The following is a 21,557-nucleotide window of genomic DNA, read 5'->3' as shown; positions in this document are numbered from 1 at the left end:
TCAAGCCCTTCATCCTGGGATCATTCTTCTGACATTCTTCTGGACCCCTCAAAGGCCAGCATATCCTTCCTTTGTTACAGAGCCCAAAACTGCTCACGACAATACAAAATTGGTCTGTTCAGAGCCTTATACAGGTACAGTAGAAACTCCCTGTAATTGTATTCTAGCCCTCCTGAAATAAATGCATTTACCTTCCTAACTGCAAACTGAACCTGCATGTTAACCTGAAGAGAGTCCTTGACTAAGACTCCCAAATCCCTTTATGTTTCAGATTTCCAAAGGCTTTCACCATTTAGAAAATATTCTACGACCCTATTCTTCCTACCAAAGTGCAAAGCCTCCCACTTTCCCCATGTTTTATTCCTTTTGCCACTGCTTTGCCCACTCACCTGGCCTGGCCAAGTCTTTCTGTAGCCTCCCTGCTTCCTCAAAATAACCTGTCCCTCACCTATATTTGCGTCATCTGCAAACTTAACAACAATTCGCTCAGTTCCTTCATCCATATTGTTAATATATTAACATGTGCACTTATGGTTCAAACACTGACCTCTACAGAACTCCACTAGTCACTGGTTACCATCCTGAAAAAGACTCCTTTATTATTACTCTCTGTCTTCTGCCAGTCAACCAATCCTTTATCCATGCCAATACCCTGCCCCAAATGCCATGTATTCTTATCTTATTTAGCAGCCTCCCATACAGCTTGCCAAAGGCCTAATAGATCACATCCATTGTCTAACTTACTCGTTACCTCCTCAAAAAATTCCAACTAATCTGTCAGGGATGATCTTTCCTTCATGGAGCCATGCTGACTCAGCCCTATTTTACCTTGCACTTCAAAGTACTCTGCAATCTCCGCCTTAACAATGGACTTTAAAATCTTACCACCAACAGAGGTCAGGCTAACCAGCCTATTATTTCCCCATCTTTTGCCTCCTTCCCTTCTTAAATAGGGGTTACATTCATCATTTTCAAGTCTTCTGGAACCCCGACAGACTCCAGCAATTCCTGAAAGATTATCACCAATGCCTCTACAATCTCCTCAGCTATGTCCTTCAGTACCCACAGGACATAGAGCGGCAGAAGTATATGCTTTCTACAAGATGCACTGCAGCAATTCACATTCCCTCTTTCAATAGCACCTTTCCTATCCCAACTTCAGCCACAAAGAAGGACAAGGGCAATGAATGCATGGGAGCACCACTGCCTGCAAGTTCCTTCCAAGCCACGCAGCTTGGAATTATTTTATTCTTCCTTTACCATCATTGGGCCAAAATTCTGGAACTCCCTTTCCATCAGTACTGTGGGCATACATATCAATCATGGCCTGCAGTGGTGAAGAAGGCACGTCCAACACCACCTTCTCAAGAGCAATTAGGGATGGGCAAAAAATACTAACCTATCCAGCCATCCTTATATCTTGTCACTGAGGTTTTTGAAAGGTTTGCAAATGAGAAGTTTATAGATTTAAGTCCCAATGCAGAATTGGCTTATGTAATCTTGGCACACACTTAAGAGCAGTACTCAGAAAGTGTAACATTGTCAGAGTTTTGTTTGTTCAGGTGTGTATAAACAGTTTACAGCACTATTTGAAGTAAAGCATGAAGATTTCTTGGTGTCCTGGCCAATATTCATTTCTCAAATGATGTCTCCAGAACAGAGCAATTGGCTGTGTATCAAATTGTGATTTGGAGTATTTGAATGGACATTTGACCACAGTGTCTGCAATGGTGATTAATTATTTAACAAGCACTTTGAAATGCCTAAGGACATGAACTATCAGATGAAAATGTATTTCTTTCAAATTTTGTATATTAACCTGCTACTGAACCACCTTTTGTCTATCCCAAATATCATACTAGATAGAATTTCACTGTAATTTTTACATTAAAGTGGCAGTGTTATTATTTTAATGGTGCAGGAGGATGGAAAGTAATGACAGCAAGTGAGGGAAACTATTTCATGCAGCACAGGGGTTTTTCAGATCATAAGCATTGCTGGATGGTTGGTGCGGTAGCAGAGAAAATTGTCAGGCAGCAGAGACCAGTGTATTACACTTAGCCAAGTGGAGTAGAGAAGCTCATTGACGTTTATCCTGCATTTTTTCCCATCTTCTCACCCTTGGGATGACACTGACCTGGGTGGCGATTTCAAACCAGGTATGCTGGCATGACCTCTGCCGGTTCTTAAGGAAGGTGACTCCTCTCCACCACCCCATTCAATAGGATCACCAGGTCCCTCTCAGAGAAGCAGGATGCCAGCTTCCCCTTCTTGGCCACACTCCTCACTCCTTCCAAAGCCACACAGCACAGCTTGCAAATGGCAGCATTCATCAGGTGCTCAGCAGGCTATGGAAGATGGTACAGCTGCAAAAGATGTTGGTTTCAGGGAGGACCAGTATCAAGTGGTGAGTTGTTCTGATGATAAAAATGTGTGGAAATTGGACATGGTTTTTGCTGGAGAGCTGAAATACCCCTGAGGCATGTTTATTCAGATACAGAGAGAAAGCTTACTTGGTCTCATGAGAAGAATCATTCCACTAAACTCAAAGCAACTTGTATTTTGCCAAAAGTCCAAAACGCTCTAAAAAAAAGTTCTGTTCACCGATTAGTAAGGTGATTGGTATTTGTTTTAGTTTTGTTGGGAATTTAGAATAGTGGGAATGGAGGTTAGGGCAGTTGGATGTTCCTCCTGCTGAATGTGGGAGGTCAGGGTCACCAGTAGTGTCCCTGCTGATGCATCTGTGGGAAGTGCACCCAACTTCAGCTCCTCAAAAACCGCTTTAGGGGACTGGAGCTGGAGCTGGATGAACTTCGGATCATTCGGGAGGCAGAGGGGGTTATTGAGAGGAGTAAGAGGGAGGTAGTCAGACCTCAGGTAAAAGATGAAAGTAGATAAGTTGCCATCAGGGGACAGAAAGGGAACCGCCAGACTGTGCAGGGATCTCCTGTGGCTGTTCCCCTCAACAACAAGTACACCGTTTTGGATACTGTTGGGGTAAGCAATGGTGAACAGGGCTCTGGCACAGAATCTGTCCCTGTTGCTCAGAAGGGAAGGGGAAAGAGGAGCAGAGCTTTAGTCATCGGGGACTCCATAGTTAGGGGGACAGATAGGTTTTTGGGAACGAGAAAGAGTCACGGTTTGTGTGTTGTTTCCCAGGTGCTTGGGTCCGTGATGTCTCTGATCGTGTTTTTGGGATCCTTGAGGGGGAGAGAGAGCAACCTCAGGTCATGATCCACATAGGCATCAACGGCATAGATACGAAGAGTGAGGGGATTTAAAGCAGAATTCAAGGAGCTAGGGTGTAAGCTTAGAGCTAGAACAAACAGAGTTGTTATCTCTGGTTTGTTGCCCACGTTATATGCTAGCAAGGCGAGGAATAGAAAGAGAGTGGAGTTGAACACGTGGCTGCTGGGATGGTGCAGGAGGCAGGGTTTCAGATTCCTGGATAATCGGGGCTCTTTCTGATGTAGGTGGGACCTCTACAAACAGGATGGTGTTCACCTGAACCAGAGGGGTACCAATATCCTGGGGGGTGTGCGGTGGGGGTGGGGTGGGGTGGAGGAATTTGCTAACGCTCTTCAGGTGGGTTTAAACTCATTCAGCAGGGGGGTGGGAACAGAAATTGTAGTTTGAGTATATGGGAAGATGAGAGTTGTGAAGTCAGAACGAAGATTTCAAGATCGCAAGAGGGCACTGGCAGGCAAGAGGTTGCCAAGAGCATCCGGAATAAGGTGAGTGAACTTGCAGCATGGATTGGTACCTGGGACTTCGATGTTGTGGCCATTTCAGAGACATGGGTAAAACAAGGACAGGAATGGTTATTGCAGGTTCTGGGACTTAGATGTTGCACTGAGAACAGAGAAAATGGTAAAAGAGGAGGTGGTGTGGCACTGTTAGTCAAGGGCAACATTACGGTTGCAGAAAGGACTCATCTATTGAGGTAATATGGGCTGAGATTAGAAACAGGAAAGGAAAGGAAACCCCGTTGGGAGTTTTCTATCGGCCTCCAAATAGTACCAGAGATATAGAGCATAGGGTAGCAAAGATGATTCTCGATAGGAGCGATAGTGACAGGGTAGTTGTTATGGGGGGCTTTAACTTTCCAAACATTGACTGGGAATACAACAGTTCAAGTACTTTAGATGGGTCAGGTTTTGTCCAATGTGTGCAGGAGGGTTTCCTGACACAGTGTGTAGACAGGCTAACAAGGGACGAGAGCACATTAGATTTGGTACTGGGTAATGAATCTGGCCAGGTGTTAGATTTGGAAGTAGGTGAGCACTTTGGTGATAGTGACCACAATTCGGTTACGTTTACTTTAGTAATGGAAAGGGATAGTTATATATTGCAGAGCAAGAGTTGTAGCTGGGAGAAAGGCAATTCAAATGCGATTAGGCAAGATTTAGGATGTATAGGATGGGGAAGGAAATTGCAGGGGATGGGCACAATTGAAATGTGGAGCTTATTCAAGGAACAGCTACTGCGTGTCCTTGATAAGTATGTACCTGTTAGGCAGGGAGGAAGTGGTCAAGTAAGGGAGCTGTAGTTTACTAAAGAAGTTGAATTTCTTGTCAAGAGAAAGAAGAAGGCTTATGTTTGATGAGACATGAAGGCTCAGTTAGGGCACTTGAGAATTACAAGTTAGCCAGCAAAGACTTAAAGAAAGAGCTAAGAAGAACCAGAAGGGGACATGGGAAGCCGTCGGCAGATCGGATCAAGGAAAACCCCAAAGCTTTCTGTTAATATATCAGGAATAAAAGAGTGACTAGAGAAAGATTAGGGCCAATCAAGGATAGTAGTGGGAAGGTGTGCATGGAGTCAGAGGAGATATGGAAAGTGCTAAATGAATACTTTTCATCAGTACTCATACAGGAAAAAGACAATGTCAAGGGGAATACTGAGATACAGGCTACTAGACTGAGATGGGATTGAGGTTTGTAAGGAGGAGGTGTTAGCAATTCTGGAAAGTGTGAAAATAAATAAGTCCCCTGGGCTGGATGGGATTTATCCGATAATACTCTGGGAAGCCGGGGGGAGATTGCTGAGCCTTTGGCTTTGATCTTTATGTCATCATTGTGTACAGGAATCGTGCCAGAAGACTGGACGATAGCAAATGTTGTCCCCTTGTTCAAGAAGGCGAGTAGAGACAACCCTGAAAATTATAGACCTTTGAGCCTTACTTCGGTTGTGAGTAAAGTGTGGAAAGGATTTTAAGAGATAGGATTTATAATCATCAGGAGAGGAATAAGTTGATTAGGAATAGTCAACACGGTTTTGTGAAGGGTAAGTTGTGCCTCACAAAACGTATCAAGTTATTTGAGAAGGTGACCAACTAGATGGATGAGGGTGAAGCGGTTGATGTGGTGTGTATAGATTTCAGTAAGGCGTTTGATAAGGTTCCCCATGGTAGACTATTGCACAAAATACGGAGGCATGGGATTGAGGGTGATTTAACGATTTGGATTAGAAATTGGCTAGCTGAAAGAAGAAAGAGGGTAGTGGTTGATGAGAAATGTTCACCTCGGAGTTCAGTTACTAGTGAGGTACCGCAAGGATCTATTTTGGATTAGAGTGGTGCTGGAAAAGCACAGCAGTTCAGGCAGCATCCGTGGAGCAGTAAAATCGACTTTTTGAGCAAAAGCCCTTCATCAGGAATAAAGGCAGAGAGCCTGAAGGGTGGAGAGATAAATGAGAGGAGGGTGGGGGTGGGAAGAAAGTAGTATGGAGTACAATAGGTGAGTGGGGGAGGGGATGAAGGTGATAGGTCGGGGGGAGGGTGGAGTGGATAGGTGGAAAAGAAGATAGGCAGGTAGGACAAGTCATGGGGACAGTGCTGAGCTGGAAGTTTGGAACTGGGGTGAGGTGGGGGAAGGGGAAATGAGGAAACTGTTGAAGTCCACATTGATGCCCTGGGGTTGAAGTGTTCCGAGGCGGAAGATGAGGCGTTCTTCCTCCGGGCATCTGGTGGTGAGGGAGCGGCAGTAAAGGAGGCCCAGGACCTGGACCATCTCTGACACTTCCCTCCCGTTCCTGCACCTCTCCATCTCCATTAATGATGACCAACTTGACACCGACATTTTTTACAAACCCACCGACTCCCACAGCTGCCTGGATTACACCTTTTTCCACCCTACCTCCTGCAAAAATGCCATCCCGTATTCCCAATTCCTCCACCATAGCTGCTCCCAGGAGGACCAGTTCCACCACAGAACACACCAGATGGCCTCCTTCTTTAGAGACCGCAATTTCCCTTCCCACATGGTTAAAGATGCCCTCCAACGCATCTCGTCCACATCCCGCACCTCCACCCTCAGACTCCACCCCTCCAACCGTAACAAGGACAGAACGCCCCTGGTGCTCACCTTCCAACCTACCAACCTTCACATAAACCAAATCATCCGCCTACATTTCTGCCACCTCCAAACGGACCCCACCACCAGGGATATATTTCCCTCCCCACCCATTTCCGCCTTCTGCAAAGACCGTTTCCTCCGTGACTACTTGGTCAGGTCCACATCCCCCAACAACCCACCCTCCCATCCTGGCACCTTCCCCTGCCACTGCAGGAATTGCAAAACCTGCACCCACACCTCCTCCCTCACCTCCATCCAAGGCCCTAAAGGAGCCTTCCACATCCTTCAAAGGTTTACCTGCACATCCACCAATATCATTTATTGTATCCGTTGCTCCTGATGCGGTCTCCTCTACATTGAGGAGACTGGATGCCTCCCAGCAGAGCGCTTTAGGGAACATCTCCGGGACACCCGCACCAATCAACCACACCGTCCTGTGGCCCAACATTTCAACTCCCCCTCCCACTCTGCCGAGGACATGGAGGTCCTGGGCCTCCTTCACCGCTGCTCCCTCACCACCAGACACCTGGAGTAAGAACACCTCATCCTCGCCTCAGAACACATCAACCCCAGTGCATCAATGTGGACTTCAACAGTTTCCTCATTTCCCCTTCCCCACCTCACCCGAGTTCCAAACTTCCAGCTCAGCACTGTCCCCATGACTTGTCCTACCTGCCTATCTTCTTTTCCACCTATCCACTCCACCCTCCCCCCCGACCTATCACCTTCATCCCCTCCCCCACTCACCTATTGTACTCTATGCTACTTTCTCCCCACCCCCACCCTCCTCTCATTTATCTCTCCACCCTTCAGGCTCTCTGCCTGTATTCCTGATGAAGTGTTTTGCCTAAAACTTCAATTTTACTGCTCCTCGGATGCTGCCTGAACTGCTGTGCTTTTCCAGCACCACTCTAATCTAGAATCTGGTTTCCAGCATCTGCAGTCCTTATTTTTACCTAAGGATCTATTTTGGGTCCACTGTCGTTTGTCATTTATATAAATGACCTGGATGAGGGCATGGAACGATGGGTTAGTAAATTTGCGGATGACACTAAGGGCGGTAGAGTTGTGGATAGTGACAAAAAGATATTGTAGGTTACAGAGAGAGCTGTTGAGCTGGGCTGAGAGGTGCCAAATGCAGTTTAATGCAGAAAGGTCCGAGGTGATTCACCTTGGAAGAAGTAACAGGAATGCAGAGTTCTGGGCTAATGGTAAGATTCTTGTAGACGAGCAGAGAGATCTCGGTGTCCATGTACACAGATCCTTGAAAGTTGTCCCCCAGGTTGATAGGGTTGTTAAGAAGGCATACGATGTCTTAGCTTTTATTGGTAGAGGGATTGAGTTTTGGAACCATGAGATCATGCTGCAGGTGTACAAAACTCTTGTGTGGTAACATTTGGAGTATTGTGTACAGTTCTGGTCGCCACATTATAGGAAAGATGTGGAAGCTTTGGAAAGGTTTCAGAGGAGATTTACTCGGATGTTGCCTGGTATGGAAGGAAAGTTTTATGAGGAATGTTGAGAGGTGACTTAATTGAGACATATAAGATAATCAGAGAATTAGATAGGTTGGACAGTGAGAGCCTTTTTCCTCAGATGGTGATGGCGAGCACAAGGGGTCATAGCTTTAAATTGAGGAGAGATAGATATAGGACAGATGTCAGAGGTAGTTTCTTTACTCAGAATAGTCGGGGCATGGAACGCACTGCCTGCAACAGTAGTACACTTGCCAACTTTAAGGGCATTTAAATGGCCATTGGATAGGCAAAAGGACAGGAATGGAATAGTGTAGGTTAGATGGCCTTCAGATTGGTTCCACAGGTTGGCGCAAAATCAGGGGCCGAAGGGCTTGTACTGCGCTGTAATGTTCTATGTTCAGTCCTTTGACTAATAAATTAGTGCAAAGTTTAAAATGGTGATATTTTCATATCTTTGTGGAGAGAGAAATAGAATTAATATTTGAGTCCAATGTGACTCTTCTTCAGAACTGAAAGGGGCTAGAAAATGAAGAATTTTGATGCTGTTGACATGTGGGAGGAGGAGCAAAAGTCAAAGGGAATGTTAATGGTTAGTACAAGAGTTTTATATACAGAATAGTTGTTAATGGTGGATGTTAATTGTAAAAATAAGTCAGGCACTGCTGAGACAAACCCATACAAACAAGATCCTGGGCAGCTGGGGAAGAGGCTGTAATCAAAATGTAACAGTTTTCATGGTGTGAATTTGTTGAACTCAAAATGTTGAGTCTTAGAGTTATATTACATGGAAACAGACCCTGCGGTCTAACTCGTCCATGCTGACCAGCTATCCTAATCTAATCTACTACCATTGCCTGCTTTTGGCCCATATCTCTCTAAGCCTTTCCCATTCATGTCCCAGTCCAAATATATTTTAAGTGCTGTAATTGTACCTGCTTCTACCACCTTGTCTGGAAGTTTGTTCCATACGTGCACCTCCTTCTGTGTGAAAAATTTCCCCTCAGGTCACTTTTAAATCTTTCCCTTTTCAACTTAAACCTATGCCATCTAATTTGGACTCCCCTACCCTAGGAAAAAGACTTTGGCTATTCACCTTATCGATTTACCTCATGATTTTATAAACCTCTAAAAGGCCTCTCCTCAGTCTGAAGGCTGCAAAGATTCAAAGGTAATGAGGTGTTGTTCCAACATCTTGCATTAGGTTTCACTGGAAAACTTCAGCAGGCATAGGACAAAATGTTAGCATGAGAGCAAGATGGTGTATTAAAATGTTAAGCAACTGGAATGTCAGGGTCATTTTTGTGGACAGATGTTATGAGAAACAGTCACCCAGTCTGCATTTGGTTTCACCAATCTAGTGGAGACTGTAATGTGAGCAATGAACATGAACCTTATATTTACTGTCAGGGAGATACTTTAGTGTCCTAAGTACACTGGGAATGGCTCTTTTTGTATTTTGGAAGATTTAAAAATTCATGACAATGCACCTTTCCAGTTTATTAGGAAATACTGAGGTAATTTATTTTAATATGTCTGCCACTTTGCTGCCTTTGAGTGAATTAAGATTTCCTTTGGTTTACCAATCTTGATATTTCTTTTGTCATAGATTTAAAGAATTACAAGTAAATCACTGCTTCACCTGGAAGATGTTGTTTAGCTCCTTGACATTGAGGAGGAAGGAGGTAAAAGGACAATTGTTATTCTTTTAGCAATTGTATGGAGGTGCTATGAGGTGATATGGAAGTGTCAGCAACAATGGAGTGGTCCAGAGCATCATGGAGGAAATGGTCATTGTGGAATGCTAGGACAGGCAAGATACGTTTGGTTAGAAAAGAAAATGTACTAGCTAGGCTGGCTGTATTTACAGTTAATAAATCATGACTGTCAATGCTAAGTATCTGAGGATGCTGAGGGAAGTAAAAGTGGAAATTGAAGAGGGAATAGCCATAACCTTCCAAGTCTCCTTAGACCCAGGGATATTGCCAGAGGATTGAAGAATTGTAGATGATACACGATTGTAAAAAAAAGGTTGCAAGGATAAACAAACTAACCATAGGCCAGTCAATTTAATATCAGTTGTGGGAAAGTCCAAATGATCATAGGGAACACAATTAACAGTCACATTGACCAGTGTAGATTAATTAAGGAAAGCCAGCATCAACCTGGTGACATCAAACCATTTTAAAACAAATTTAATTGAGTTTTACTACAAGAGGTTAATGCTTTTGATATGGTGTATATGCATTTAATTTGATAAAGTCCACATAAAGTGTAACAGCCAGGAAGTCCTGATGAACTTCTGTAATATGTTAATTGAATCTCAATTGTGTTCAGTACACTGCATCTTAGGGTGGATTTAAAGATTTTAGAGAGGGTACACAAAAATGTTATTAAAAGATTATGAAAAGATTTCTCATCATTTCCAGATTGTGGACCATGCATCAAGTTATCAAAATTCTCAAACCTTTCCTCTCCTGACCCCTATATCTGGTGTTGCTTTGCCTGGCCTCATCTCCTCCTCCTCCGATTCCTCCTCCAGACCATGGGAACATGTCTAGCTTGATGCTCCGTGTTTTCCTCTGCCAGTTAAGACACGATCGCCAATAAAGTGCAGCCAGTCTCATACACAAACAAAAACAGAAATTGCTGGAAAAGCTCACTCAGCAGGAGTGGCAGCCTCTGTGGAGAGAAATCAGAGTTAACATTTTCAGGCCCAGTGACCCTTCCTCAACACTGACTCTAAATTGGTGAGATCTTTTCAGAGTATCTGGAACGACTGTTGATAGTGTATTAGTGAAATATTGACCTCGTCTCCCACAAATCTAAACATAATTTTGTACACCAATCCCTGGTAGAAAGGTAAAATGAAAACTGAGTATGCCTTTAAACAGTGCCCAGGTCCCTCACTACTGTTCAGCAGCTGGCATTTAGAGAACACTAGTTAAGTGAATGAGAACTTTCAGAAAGGTTACCTATCGCATCCATCCCCACCCCCATTCACCTATTGTACTCTTTGCTACCTTCTCCCCAGCCACACACACACACTCCCTGCCCCCCCTCACCCCCCACACTTTATGTCTCCATCCCAGAGGCTTCTTGCCTCTATTCCTGATGAAGGGCTTTTGCCCGAAACGTCGATTTTCCTGCTCCTCAGATGCTGCCTGACCTGCTGTGCTTTTCCAGCACCAATCTGATCTAAGAACTTTCAGAAGCTGATTGGGGCAGATGTTCACAGGTGAAGGGATGGCTGGAAAATGGGAAACCTTCAGAAATGAGTCAACAAGAGTCCAGAGCAATTATATTCCTGTTAGGGTGCAAGTAAAGGCTGGTAGGTATAAGGAATGCTGGATGACTAAAGAAATTGAGGTTTTGGTCAAGAAAAAGAAGGAAGCATATGTCAGGTATAGACAGGGTAGATCAAGTGAATCCTTAGAAGAGTATAAAGGCAGTAAGAGTATACTTTAGAGGGAAATCAGGAGGGCAAAAAGGGGACATGAGATAGCTTTGGCAAATAGAATTAAGGATAATCCAAAGAGTTTTTACAACTACATTAAGGACAAATGGGTTATTAGGGAGAGAATAGGTCCCTTCAAAGATCAGCAAGGTGGCCTTTGTGTGGAGCCGCAGGAGATGGGGCAGATACAAAACGTGTATTTTGCATCAGTATTTACTGTGGAAAAGGACATGGAAGATATAGAATGTAGGTAAACAGATGGTGACATCTTGAAAAATGTTCATATTACAGAGGAGGAAGTGCTGGATGTCTTGAAATGCATAAAGGTGGATAGATCCCCAGGACCTGATCAGGTGTACCCTAGAACTCTGTGGGAAGCTAGGGGAAGTGATTGTGGGCCTCTTGCTGAGATATTTGTATCATCGATAGTCACACGTGATATGCCGGAAGACTGGAGGTTGTTTAACGTGGTGCCATTGTTTAAGAAGGGTGGTAAGGACAAGCCAGGGAACTGCAGACCAGTGAGCCTGATGTCGGTGGTGGGCAAGTTGTTGGAGGGAATCCTGAGGGACAGGATATACATGTATTTGGAAAGGCAAGGACTGATTAGGGATAGTCAACATGGCTTTGTGCGTGGGAAATCATGTCTCACAAACTTGAATGAGTTTTTTGAAGAAGTAACAAAGAGGATTGATGAGAACACAGCAGTAAATGTGATCTATATAGACTTCAGTAAGGCGTTCAACAAGGCTCCCCATGGGAGACTGGTTAGCAAGGTTAGATCTCACAGAATACAGGAAGAACTTGCCATTTGGATACAGAACTGGCTCAAAAGGTAGAAGGTGGTGGAGGGTTGTTTTTCAGACTGGAGACCTGTGACCAGTGGAGTGCCACAAGAGTCGGTGTTGCGTTCACTACTTTTCATCATTTATATAAATGATTTGAATGTGAGCATAAAAGGTATAGTTGGTAAGTGTGCAGATGACACCAAAATTGGAGGTGTAGTGGACAGCGAAGAAGGTTACCTCACATTACAACAGGATTTTGATCAGGTGGGCCAATGGGCTGAGAAGTGGCAGATGGAGTTTAATTCAGATAAATGCGTGGTGCTGCATTTTGGGAAAGCAAATCTTAGCAGGAGTTATACACTTAATGGTAAGGTCCCAGGGAATGTTGCTGAACAAAGAGACCTTGGAATGCAGGTTCATAGCTCCTTGAAATTGGAATTGCAGGTAGATTGGATAGCGAAGAAGGTGTTTGGTATGCTTTCCTTTATCGGTCAGAGTATCGAGTACAGAAGTTGGGAGGTCATGTTGCAGCTGTACGGTCATTGGTTAGACCACTGTTGGAATATTTCATGCAATTCTGGTCTCCTTCCTATAGGAAAGATGTTGTGAAACTTGAAAGGGTTCAGAAAAGATTTACAAGGATGTTGCCTTGTAAACATTTGGAGGATTTGAGCTATAGGGAGAGGTTGAATAGGCTTGGGCTGTTTTCCCTGGAGCGTCGGAGGCAGAGGGGTGACTTTATAGAGGTTTATAAAATCATGAGGGACATGGATAGGATAAATAGACAAAGTCTTTTCCCTGGGGTCGGGGAGTCCAGAACTAGAGGGCATAGGTTTAGGGTGAGAGGGGAAAGATATAAAAGAGACCTAAGGGGCAACATTTTCACATGGAGAGTGGTATGTGTATGGAATGAGCTGCCAGAGGATGTGGTGGAGGCTGGTACAATTGCAACATTTAAAAGTCATCTGGATGGGTATATGAATAGGAAGGGTTTGGAGGGATATGGGCTGTGTGTTTGCAGGTGGGACTAGATTGGGTTGGGATATCTGGTTGGCATGGATGAGTTGGACCGAAGGGTCTGTTTCCATGCTGTACATCTCTATGACTTTATGACTCTTTGCAAGTTTCTTCCCCTTCCCAATGTCATTCTCTGTCTGGGTACTTTGTGCGTGCCTTTTGCTCATTTTAGTTGTGTCTTTTTTTTCAAAAAATCATCCATTGTTTTGCATGATTAGCTTTTTCTTGTTTTAAAGAGGAACGTATTTTTCAGAACTCAAATAATCTCACGTTAAAATACTTTGGCCCAATTCTGTCATAAATGTTTTGCTTTTCATTCTGTCCAATTTTTGAAACTACCTTCCATTGTTCGCTAAGCATATGCCTTCATCAATAATTATTTTATATCTTGCTTGTTGTTAATGACAGCCTAAATGAAAATCACACATAGTATATGGAAGGACACGCATCCCACCCACAGGTGACGTTTCATTTGAGTACAGCAACCTAAGAAATGCTAGAAATAAGTACATAACGTGACGTACAAAACCCATACAATTCCTTAAGAAATTGCTCGTTCAAAAGTCAGCGAATTGACAATTGAATTAATCAAATGGATATGTTTGATTTTTAATTTAAAAGATGGTAACAACTTTCACTTTTGTTTAGTGCACTTCTGAGATATTACGGTGAATATGGCTTATGGTAAGCAGCCAATAAGAAACTGTCCTGATGAAGGGCTTTTGCCTGAAACGTCGATTTTCCTGCTGCTTGGATGCTGCCTGACCTGCTGTGCTTTTCCAGCACCACTCTGATCTAAACTCTGGTTTTCAGCCTCTGCAGTCCTGTCTTTTGCCTAGCCAATAAGAATTAGCTGACTGAAAGACAACCTGTCTCCGCCAATCGAGTGTGAGTTTGTTTGTGTAGAGCTGGGGGAGGACGCGCTGCTGAATTTCATATAACGCCAGCATCACAGTGTGAGCACCAGATACAGACTGGAAACTGCGCAGACATGAAGAGGTGGTGCAATGGACGGATTCATCTTTATTCCTTGCTGATATTTGAGGTCTTTGTTGCGGGTTGGACCATAGCAGCTTCTGAGAGAGCCGGTGCGTTTAACTTTAAAACAGTTATATATGTACGCTCAGCTGGTGTGTCGCATTTCAACGTGTCGATTTGAATGTCTGTTCTGTCAATATATCGTCTGTTTTACACGATTTGGCGATTATCTGTGAATGGGATGATTTTATGTTGCCGGCTTGAATAAGAGAAACATTTCCGAGAAACGACCGGATAGTCCCTGGCTCAGATCCAAGTGTCTTCTGGCACCGGTGAAAAAGGAAGTCGCCTGTTGACTTACTTGTGTTCTGGTCGGGATACATTGGTAATTTCTAGAAAATGTCTTCTAGCTGAAGACTGCTTATCTGCAAAGGCGTCTTTGCCTCGCAAAGTTCCGTGGAATACAAAAGGACTGAAGTTTAACAGTGAACATGCTATATGTCCCTCTCCATTTGCTTTAATGTTGTCTCGCTGTCAGGACGCACACTCCGCTTTTCCGTGAACCCATTACTGAGTGGGGTCTAAACCACTGACCTCATGACTTGTCAAATGTTCACGTGATTGGGCAGAGGAGGTGCAGTCGGAACTGGACAGTGCCCCATCTCTCTTGTGCTGCATTGGGAAAGCCACAGTATGCTAACTGGCAATGAGCAATGTTAACCCGGCCAACTATTTTGAGATACAGGTGGTTGAACGAAACGGCTGTTTTCGAAAAACAGCATTCCAGAAACCTCCATTTAGCATTTGGTCTACAGAATAACACAGAATGGTGTTTGGGGGAGGGGGAATGTGATAAATGGTGTTTGTTGTGTGGATGGGCGGAAAGGGCATGGACTGAACTGTTAATATTCAAATTGTGATGTTTGTCAGTGCTTTTGATTTAATCAGAGTTGCCATGTTACTATTCTAATTGCCATAGATTGAATAGATCTAGGTTTTGTGAGCTTGCTTTGTGATGTTGGAAAAAGTAAATTTACCAGTGCTCCCTTTACCTCCAGTAAAGTAATGCCATGCATTAATCTTGATTTTTGAGCAAAATATTATGTTAGTATGTGGATCCTGTATCAATAATCTGGTACTTCATCTGCAAATTTGTATGAATTGTTTTATTCACTGCCAATGAAATTGATTTTTTTGAATTTTCTGTTTAGCAGAGTAATAGCTTTTGGAAATCATTTAGTATCAAACACTACTTAACACAACATGGTATGTAGTTCATGAATCAAAAACTTTCTTTCACCATTCTGATCAAGGGTCACTAAATTGCCAAGCCTTTTATTGTGTAATTTGCTTTCTTGTCCAATATGATTACATAAAAGAACTGTACTCCTGACTCATGAGAACTTTGGTTTTGAAATTAGTGCTCAGAATCTTTGGGAAATTTTGAGTGAGATCTGTCATACTTCATAAAAATGAAGTCAAGTAGTGCATTGCATTTAATTCTGGGCTTGGAAGTGGAATTGTAAAGGAATTGCATGACCGAGAATCGATCATCCTGTTGTTTTTTTTAAAGTGGATGATAGTAGATAATGGAATACTTGGTTAATTCTTCTGTTCCTGTGGTACCATTTGTCATGAAAGACTGTCAATTAACGGGGGGAACATTTGATCTTATTATTTGAAATGCTATGCTTTGGTCAGGTGGACTTAAGAGTCATAGAGGTGTACAGCATGAAAACAGACCATTCAGTTAAACTTGTCCATGCTGATCAGATATCCTAAATTAAATTGTGGACCAGCATTTGGCCCATATCCCTCTAAAACCTTCCTATTTATATACCCATCCAGATGCCTTTTCAATGTTGTAATTGCTGAAAATGTGTTGCTGGAAAAGCGCAGCAGGTCAGGCAGCATCCAGGGAACAGGAGAATCGACGTTTCGGGCATAAGCCCTTCTTCAGGCTTATGCCTGAAATGTCGATTCTCCTGTTCCCTGGATGCTGCCTGACTTGCTGCGCTTTTCCAGCAACACATTTTCAGCTCTGATCTCCAGCATCTGCAGACCTCACTTTCCCCTCAATGTTGTAATTGTACTAGCCTCCACCACTTCCTTTGCGTGAAAAAGTTGCCCCTTAGGTCCCTTTTAAATCTCTCCCATCTCATCCTCAACCTATGCCCTCTAGTTCTGGGCTTGCCCCCACCCGAGGGAAAAGAGCTTGTCTAGTTACCCGATCCATGCCCCTCATGATTTTAAGGTCACCCCTCAGCCTCCAAAGCTCCAGGGAAAATAGTCTCCGCCTATTCAGCCTCTCCATCGCACAAACACTTGAATTCTGGCAACATCCTTGTAAATCTTCTCTGAACCTTTTTTAAGTTTCACAACTTCTGTGTTATTTAAATCTTTATTCCACATGTATGATGTGAGCTTCCTTTTAAAATAAACTAATTAAATTTAATTTGAATTTCTCATAACTTTGTCCTTTTTTGTGGCTTAGGAAATGACATATTTGCCATCCAGCATCAACAGTTTAAAGAATGCCTCCAAGTGAATTCCTCTGGATTTATTATGAACAAGTGCAACCAGCAAGAAGAGTTTCAGCAATGGAAATGGGTGTCTGAGCATCGGCTGTTCAATATTGGCTCTAAAAAATGTCTTGGCCTTGATCCTTACAACAGGAAGCAGCCATTAAAAATGTTTGAGTGTGATGCAGAAATTACATCGATGTGGTGGCGCTGCAGAGGGGGCACGCTGTATGGTTCATCTTCCTATAAACTGACTGTCAAACAGGATTCTCCAACAGTGAGCATTGATGCAACTGATGCATGGAAACAATGGGGTGGCGACAATGATGTTTGTGAGCAACCGTACCACAGTGAGTAAAACGTGGTATTCAATATAAATGTTCATGTATTTAAAAAAAGGCTGCAGATCTGAAGTTGCAATAAAAGCAAGTGTTGGGGAAACTGAGCAGATCTGATAACTTTAGAAGAGGAATAAAAGATACCATTTTGAGCATCTTTGGGTGTATAAAATGATTGAGTATTAAATGCAGTAAGTCTCATGTCCATTTTTGAATTTTTTTTGTAGAATTTTTAATATCAAGTTTTTACTGAAAGTCAAATGTTCATTAACTATTCTTTGCATTTTCATTTTACATAACTTAACTTAATTATGCAGGATAATGGCAATTTGAAGTACAGAGATGTGAAATTTGAGAATGGGTTTTTCCCTTCTCTTATGCCAACTTTTACATTCAGTAAGTGTTACTACTTCGGTGCAAAACAGGTCACGAAAGATTGCAAACAGCAAAAATATAATTTGGTGAGAGTTACTGAGACCCCAAGTTTTTATATTTTACCTTGGGAGAGTACCTTGTCGATGCTATTGTTTCAGTGAGATTTTCTTGATGTTTTTGTGCAATTCTGTATCTCAAACTGTGGTTGGGATTTAACGGGGATATTCCAAGGAGACAAACTCATTTTTTTTTAAAGAGGCCATAAACGAGACATCCATGCACTGGTGGGCGGCACGGTGGCACAGTGGTTAGCACTGCTGCCTCACAGCACCAGAGACCCGGGTTCAATTCCCGCCTCAGGCGACTGACTGTGTGGAGTTTGCACGTTCTCCCCGTGTCGGCGTGGGTTTCCTCTAGGTGCTCCGGTTTCCTCCCATAGTCCAAAGATGTGCAGGTCAGGTAAATTGGCCATCCTAAATTGCCCATAGTGTTAGGTAAGGGGTAAATGTAGGCTTATGGGTGGGTTGTGCTTCGGCGGGTCGGTGTGGACTTGTTGGGCTGAAGGACCTGTTTCCACACTGTAAATGTAATCTAATCACAAAGAATTTCAGCATTCAGAAAACTGTTATAAGCTTCATTTACATTGCTCCTTCTGTTTCTTTCTCTGTACTTGGTTCTCATTGATTTAAGGGGTTATATGTTACTCACCGTATTCACCAAGATCTCAAATGCACTGTTGACTTCATTGTACTAACTTGCGAGTCCAGCCACTTGCAATTAAAATGCTACTTCACACTGCAGGATAAGCAATGAAATATCAAATAAACTTGTCACATTCCTAGATATCTTGCAGCAAGTTCTGGACAATTAAGGACTAGTTTAAAGGGACCAGGAGTGTTCTCATTTGCTAGGTTTCAATTCCAGCAAGTGATTGCTGATAGAACCTTGATGGATTATAATAATATATTAAATAGGAGTTCTGAGGAAAGGTCACCGGACCTGAAACATTAATTTTGATTTATCTTCACAGATACTGCTGAGCTTTGCCAGCAACTTCTGTTTTTGTTTATGACAATATACTTTAGTTGTCTTCACTGAAATGTACTCTTATGTTGGCTTGTGAACATTTTAAAGGCAGACTTCCCATTGATCCTCCTTTTAGTATTTTCAATATTGAATATGAAGGCAAAGAGGAAAACCTACAGTCAAAATAATTCAGAAGCAGAAAGACATGGTATGTCTTGCAATGTGAACTATTCCAGTACTTGTGAACTTCATTTCTGTTCAAAGATATGGTAATTTCGATTCTGCCCCAGTTCATAATGTGGAACCAGCTTGGATTAACGATGATTTGGTGATGGACTAATAATCATTTGATCCCATTACTGGGCCTCAGACTTCAATTTTGAACTGTTTCATATTGTCTGCTCAGTGTTCCCAGTCAGTCTCCCTAACTGTTTAGTTTAACAGTCATTTGTTAAAGGAGACAACCAGAAGTCATTTTTTACTCAAGTAATGTTTCATGATGTGAAGAAATCTAACAAATCTGGAGCTCCTGACCCTGCTCACAATCCGTGTTTTGTGTCACTTTCAATATGCTGAAATAATGAATATCATCCAACTGTTTATCCTTGCCCTGACTTTATGTAGTGGCCTTCTCTAGCCATTCTTATACTCTCCTTTTCTCTGACTCCAGCTTCTTGTATGTCATTCCCTTTGCTCCACTGTTAGAAGATCCTTCAGCTGACTTGTTTACATATATTATAGACTTTGCTCATGTAAATCAGTTGTTGAAACCCACTTCATCCCTTTTTTATAAAATCAACTTTTGTAGTTGATTTGATCACATTCAAGCAATTTGAGATGTATTTTTTAAGGGCGTTATCTAACTGTTCATTTCTTCTGCAACTTATGGCGTGCTATCTGAGCAATTGATTTTATGGTGATTGTATCACCAAAATAATTCTTTCGTTACTGTTACGGAAACACTAATGGTAGTTTTAGACTCCTGATATGTGATTTTCTATAAGTATTCATAAGTTGTAGTCATCACAAAAAATCTTACCCATTTACATGTTTGACTAAATATTGGGAAAATGACCAGCAACCTTGCTTGAACCTATTTTAAAGTCCTGGTCCTATCCTTAGTAAGATAATGCAAGTGTCCCAAAGACCTTTGCAGCCAGTTCCTGGGTACAAATAAGATAGTAGCAATCGGGTTTTTTTTAATGGTTGCCAAGAGAAAACTAAATGCGTATCTGGGCGTGGATGGGGAAAGAGTAGGAAGAAAAGAATGCAAAACCTTTTGAAAAGGTTTTGATGTGTTGTAGGTGGTCAAATGCAAGTGGAAAGCATACAGTAAATGGCAGGACCTTTTAGTCCTGTTGATATACAGAGGAATCTTGGAGGCCAAGTTCAAAGCTTCCTAAAAGTGGTATCATAGTAGATAAGGTGGTAAATAAAGTGTATGACATGCTTGCCTTCATTGCTCAGGGCATTGATTATAAAAGTTGATAAGTCATGTTGCAGCTATATAAAACTTTAATTCGGCCACATTTTAGAGAATTGCGTGTAATTCTGTTTGCCACACTCCAGGAAGGATGGTTTTAAAGAGGGTGCAAACAACGTAAACTAGCTTGTGGCCTGGATTGGAGCATAGTAGCTAAAAAGAGGTTAGACAAACTTGGATTGTTATCCAAGCATTGGATACTGTGTGGCAACCTGATAGAGATCTCCGAGAGGCATGGAAATAGGTGGATAGTCGGAGTCTTTTTTCCCCACAGTGGAAATGTCAAATACTAGGGGGGCATAGGTTTAAGGTGAAAGGGAGAAAATTTTAAAGGAGATGTGTGATACAAGAATTTTTTTACAGGGTGTCAGGTGCCGTTAATGCACTGTCAGGCGGAGTGATAGAACAGACACAACAGCAACATTTTAAGGAGCATTTAGACTTACATATGAACAGGCAGGGAACAGAAGAATAAAGATCATGTGCAAGCAGACACAGTGGGCTGAAGGGCCTACCTTGTAATGTTCTATTGCAGAAATTGAAAGCTTTGACAATTTTTATTTTGAATCCGATATTAGAGTTCATGTATGAACAATATTTGATCAACATTGGAGACCAGAAGTCTTGATCAGTATGTTACTGCAATGATACTTGTAGCTGAATTCTGAATTGTAATCCAGTGGCCCCAGTTGTTATGAGGTAATGCCCAGTTGATGTTTGTATTAGACAAGTTAGATCCCTGTTAGAAACTTGGATGGCAAGTTCAATTTTCAAAATGTTTGCTACATAAGTAGTCATTTAATAAAACATATACATGCAATGTCGTAGTCCTTGTTTGAACAATAAAACAAACAAAAGTTTATTAACAAATGAAGATAAACAGGAAAGGTGAGAAACAGTTTGTGATGGTGAGAATGATGGCTGCAGAAGGAGAGAATCAAATGATTGTGAAGTGTCAGATAGGCACTGGTGCTTTGCTGTGTAGACCTATGTAAAGTGGCCCAAGATGGTGACCCAAAAATGAGGCATATGAAGGTAAGAATAAGGCAATTTGTTGGTACACCATGCATCTCAAAGCCTCTGGGCTGAGAATGGTATTTGTCCAGAGAGGGGAAACCGTTACTGTTGTAATTAACAGGATTTAAGAAAACAGTTGCAGCAATAAATTAGTTTTGTAGTGTGATTGACTTTCCCTGAGGCATCAAACTGTATTGGGGTCGATTTAAAATGTGGAGCTGGAAAAATACTGCAGGTGAGACAGCATTGGAAGAGTAGGAAAGTTGACATTTCAGGTCAGGACTGTGAAGGGGAAGGGAGCTCAGAAATAAATGGGGAGGTGGGACTGGGGGAAAGGTAAGTGGATGCTAGCAGGGATTATTGTGATTGATCAATGGACAGGGTGGAGCGGGTAGATGAGAAGGAAAATGGACAGGTTAGATTAGGTCAAGGTGGTGAGGAGAAGGAGGGCTAGACATGGGATGAGGTGGGGTTAGGGAGACTTTGAAACTATTGAACTCTATATTGAGACCTCAACCTATCACCATATCACCTATCTTTCCACCAACAGCCTCTCCACTACCGTTTATCGCCAACCTTCGCCCTGCACAGTCCTGATGAAGGTCCTCCCCCGAAACGTCAAACCTGCTCCTTCGATGTTGTCTGACCTGCTGTGCCTTTCCAGCTCCACATTTTATTGACTTGACTTCCAGCATCTGCACTCATTACTATCTCCAAAATTGTAT

The 21,557-nt window shown here is 42.5% G+C and overlaps 1 protein-coding gene across 1 annotated transcript in view; it reads left to right on the top strand.

Moving 5' to 3' along the window:
* Positions 1-13,989: 13,989 nt before the first annotated feature.
* The window catches only part of ly75 (lymphocyte antigen 75), a 141,801-nt gene continuing 134,233 nt past the window's right edge, over positions 13,990-21,557 (top strand). The window contains exons 1-2 of the mRNA XM_087988567.1: positions 13,990-14,181; positions 16,566-16,943. Coding sequence (XP_087844693.1) covers positions 14,085-14,181; positions 16,566-16,943 — 475 coding nt within the window. The 5' untranslated portion in view covers positions 13,990-14,084. The remainder of the gene's footprint in view (positions 14,182-16,565; positions 16,944-21,557) is intronic.

Source organism: Chiloscyllium plagiosum, unplaced genomic scaffold (assembly GCF_037043375.1).
Source record: "Chiloscyllium plagiosum isolate Xiang-an unplaced genomic scaffold, Cpla_swu_hap1 HiC_scaffold_7, whole genome shotgun sequence".
Lineage (NCBI taxonomy): Eukaryota > Metazoa > Chordata > Chondrichthyes > Orectolobiformes > Hemiscylliidae > Chiloscyllium > Chiloscyllium plagiosum.
This window is presented reverse-complemented; position numbering and strand designations above follow the sequence as displayed.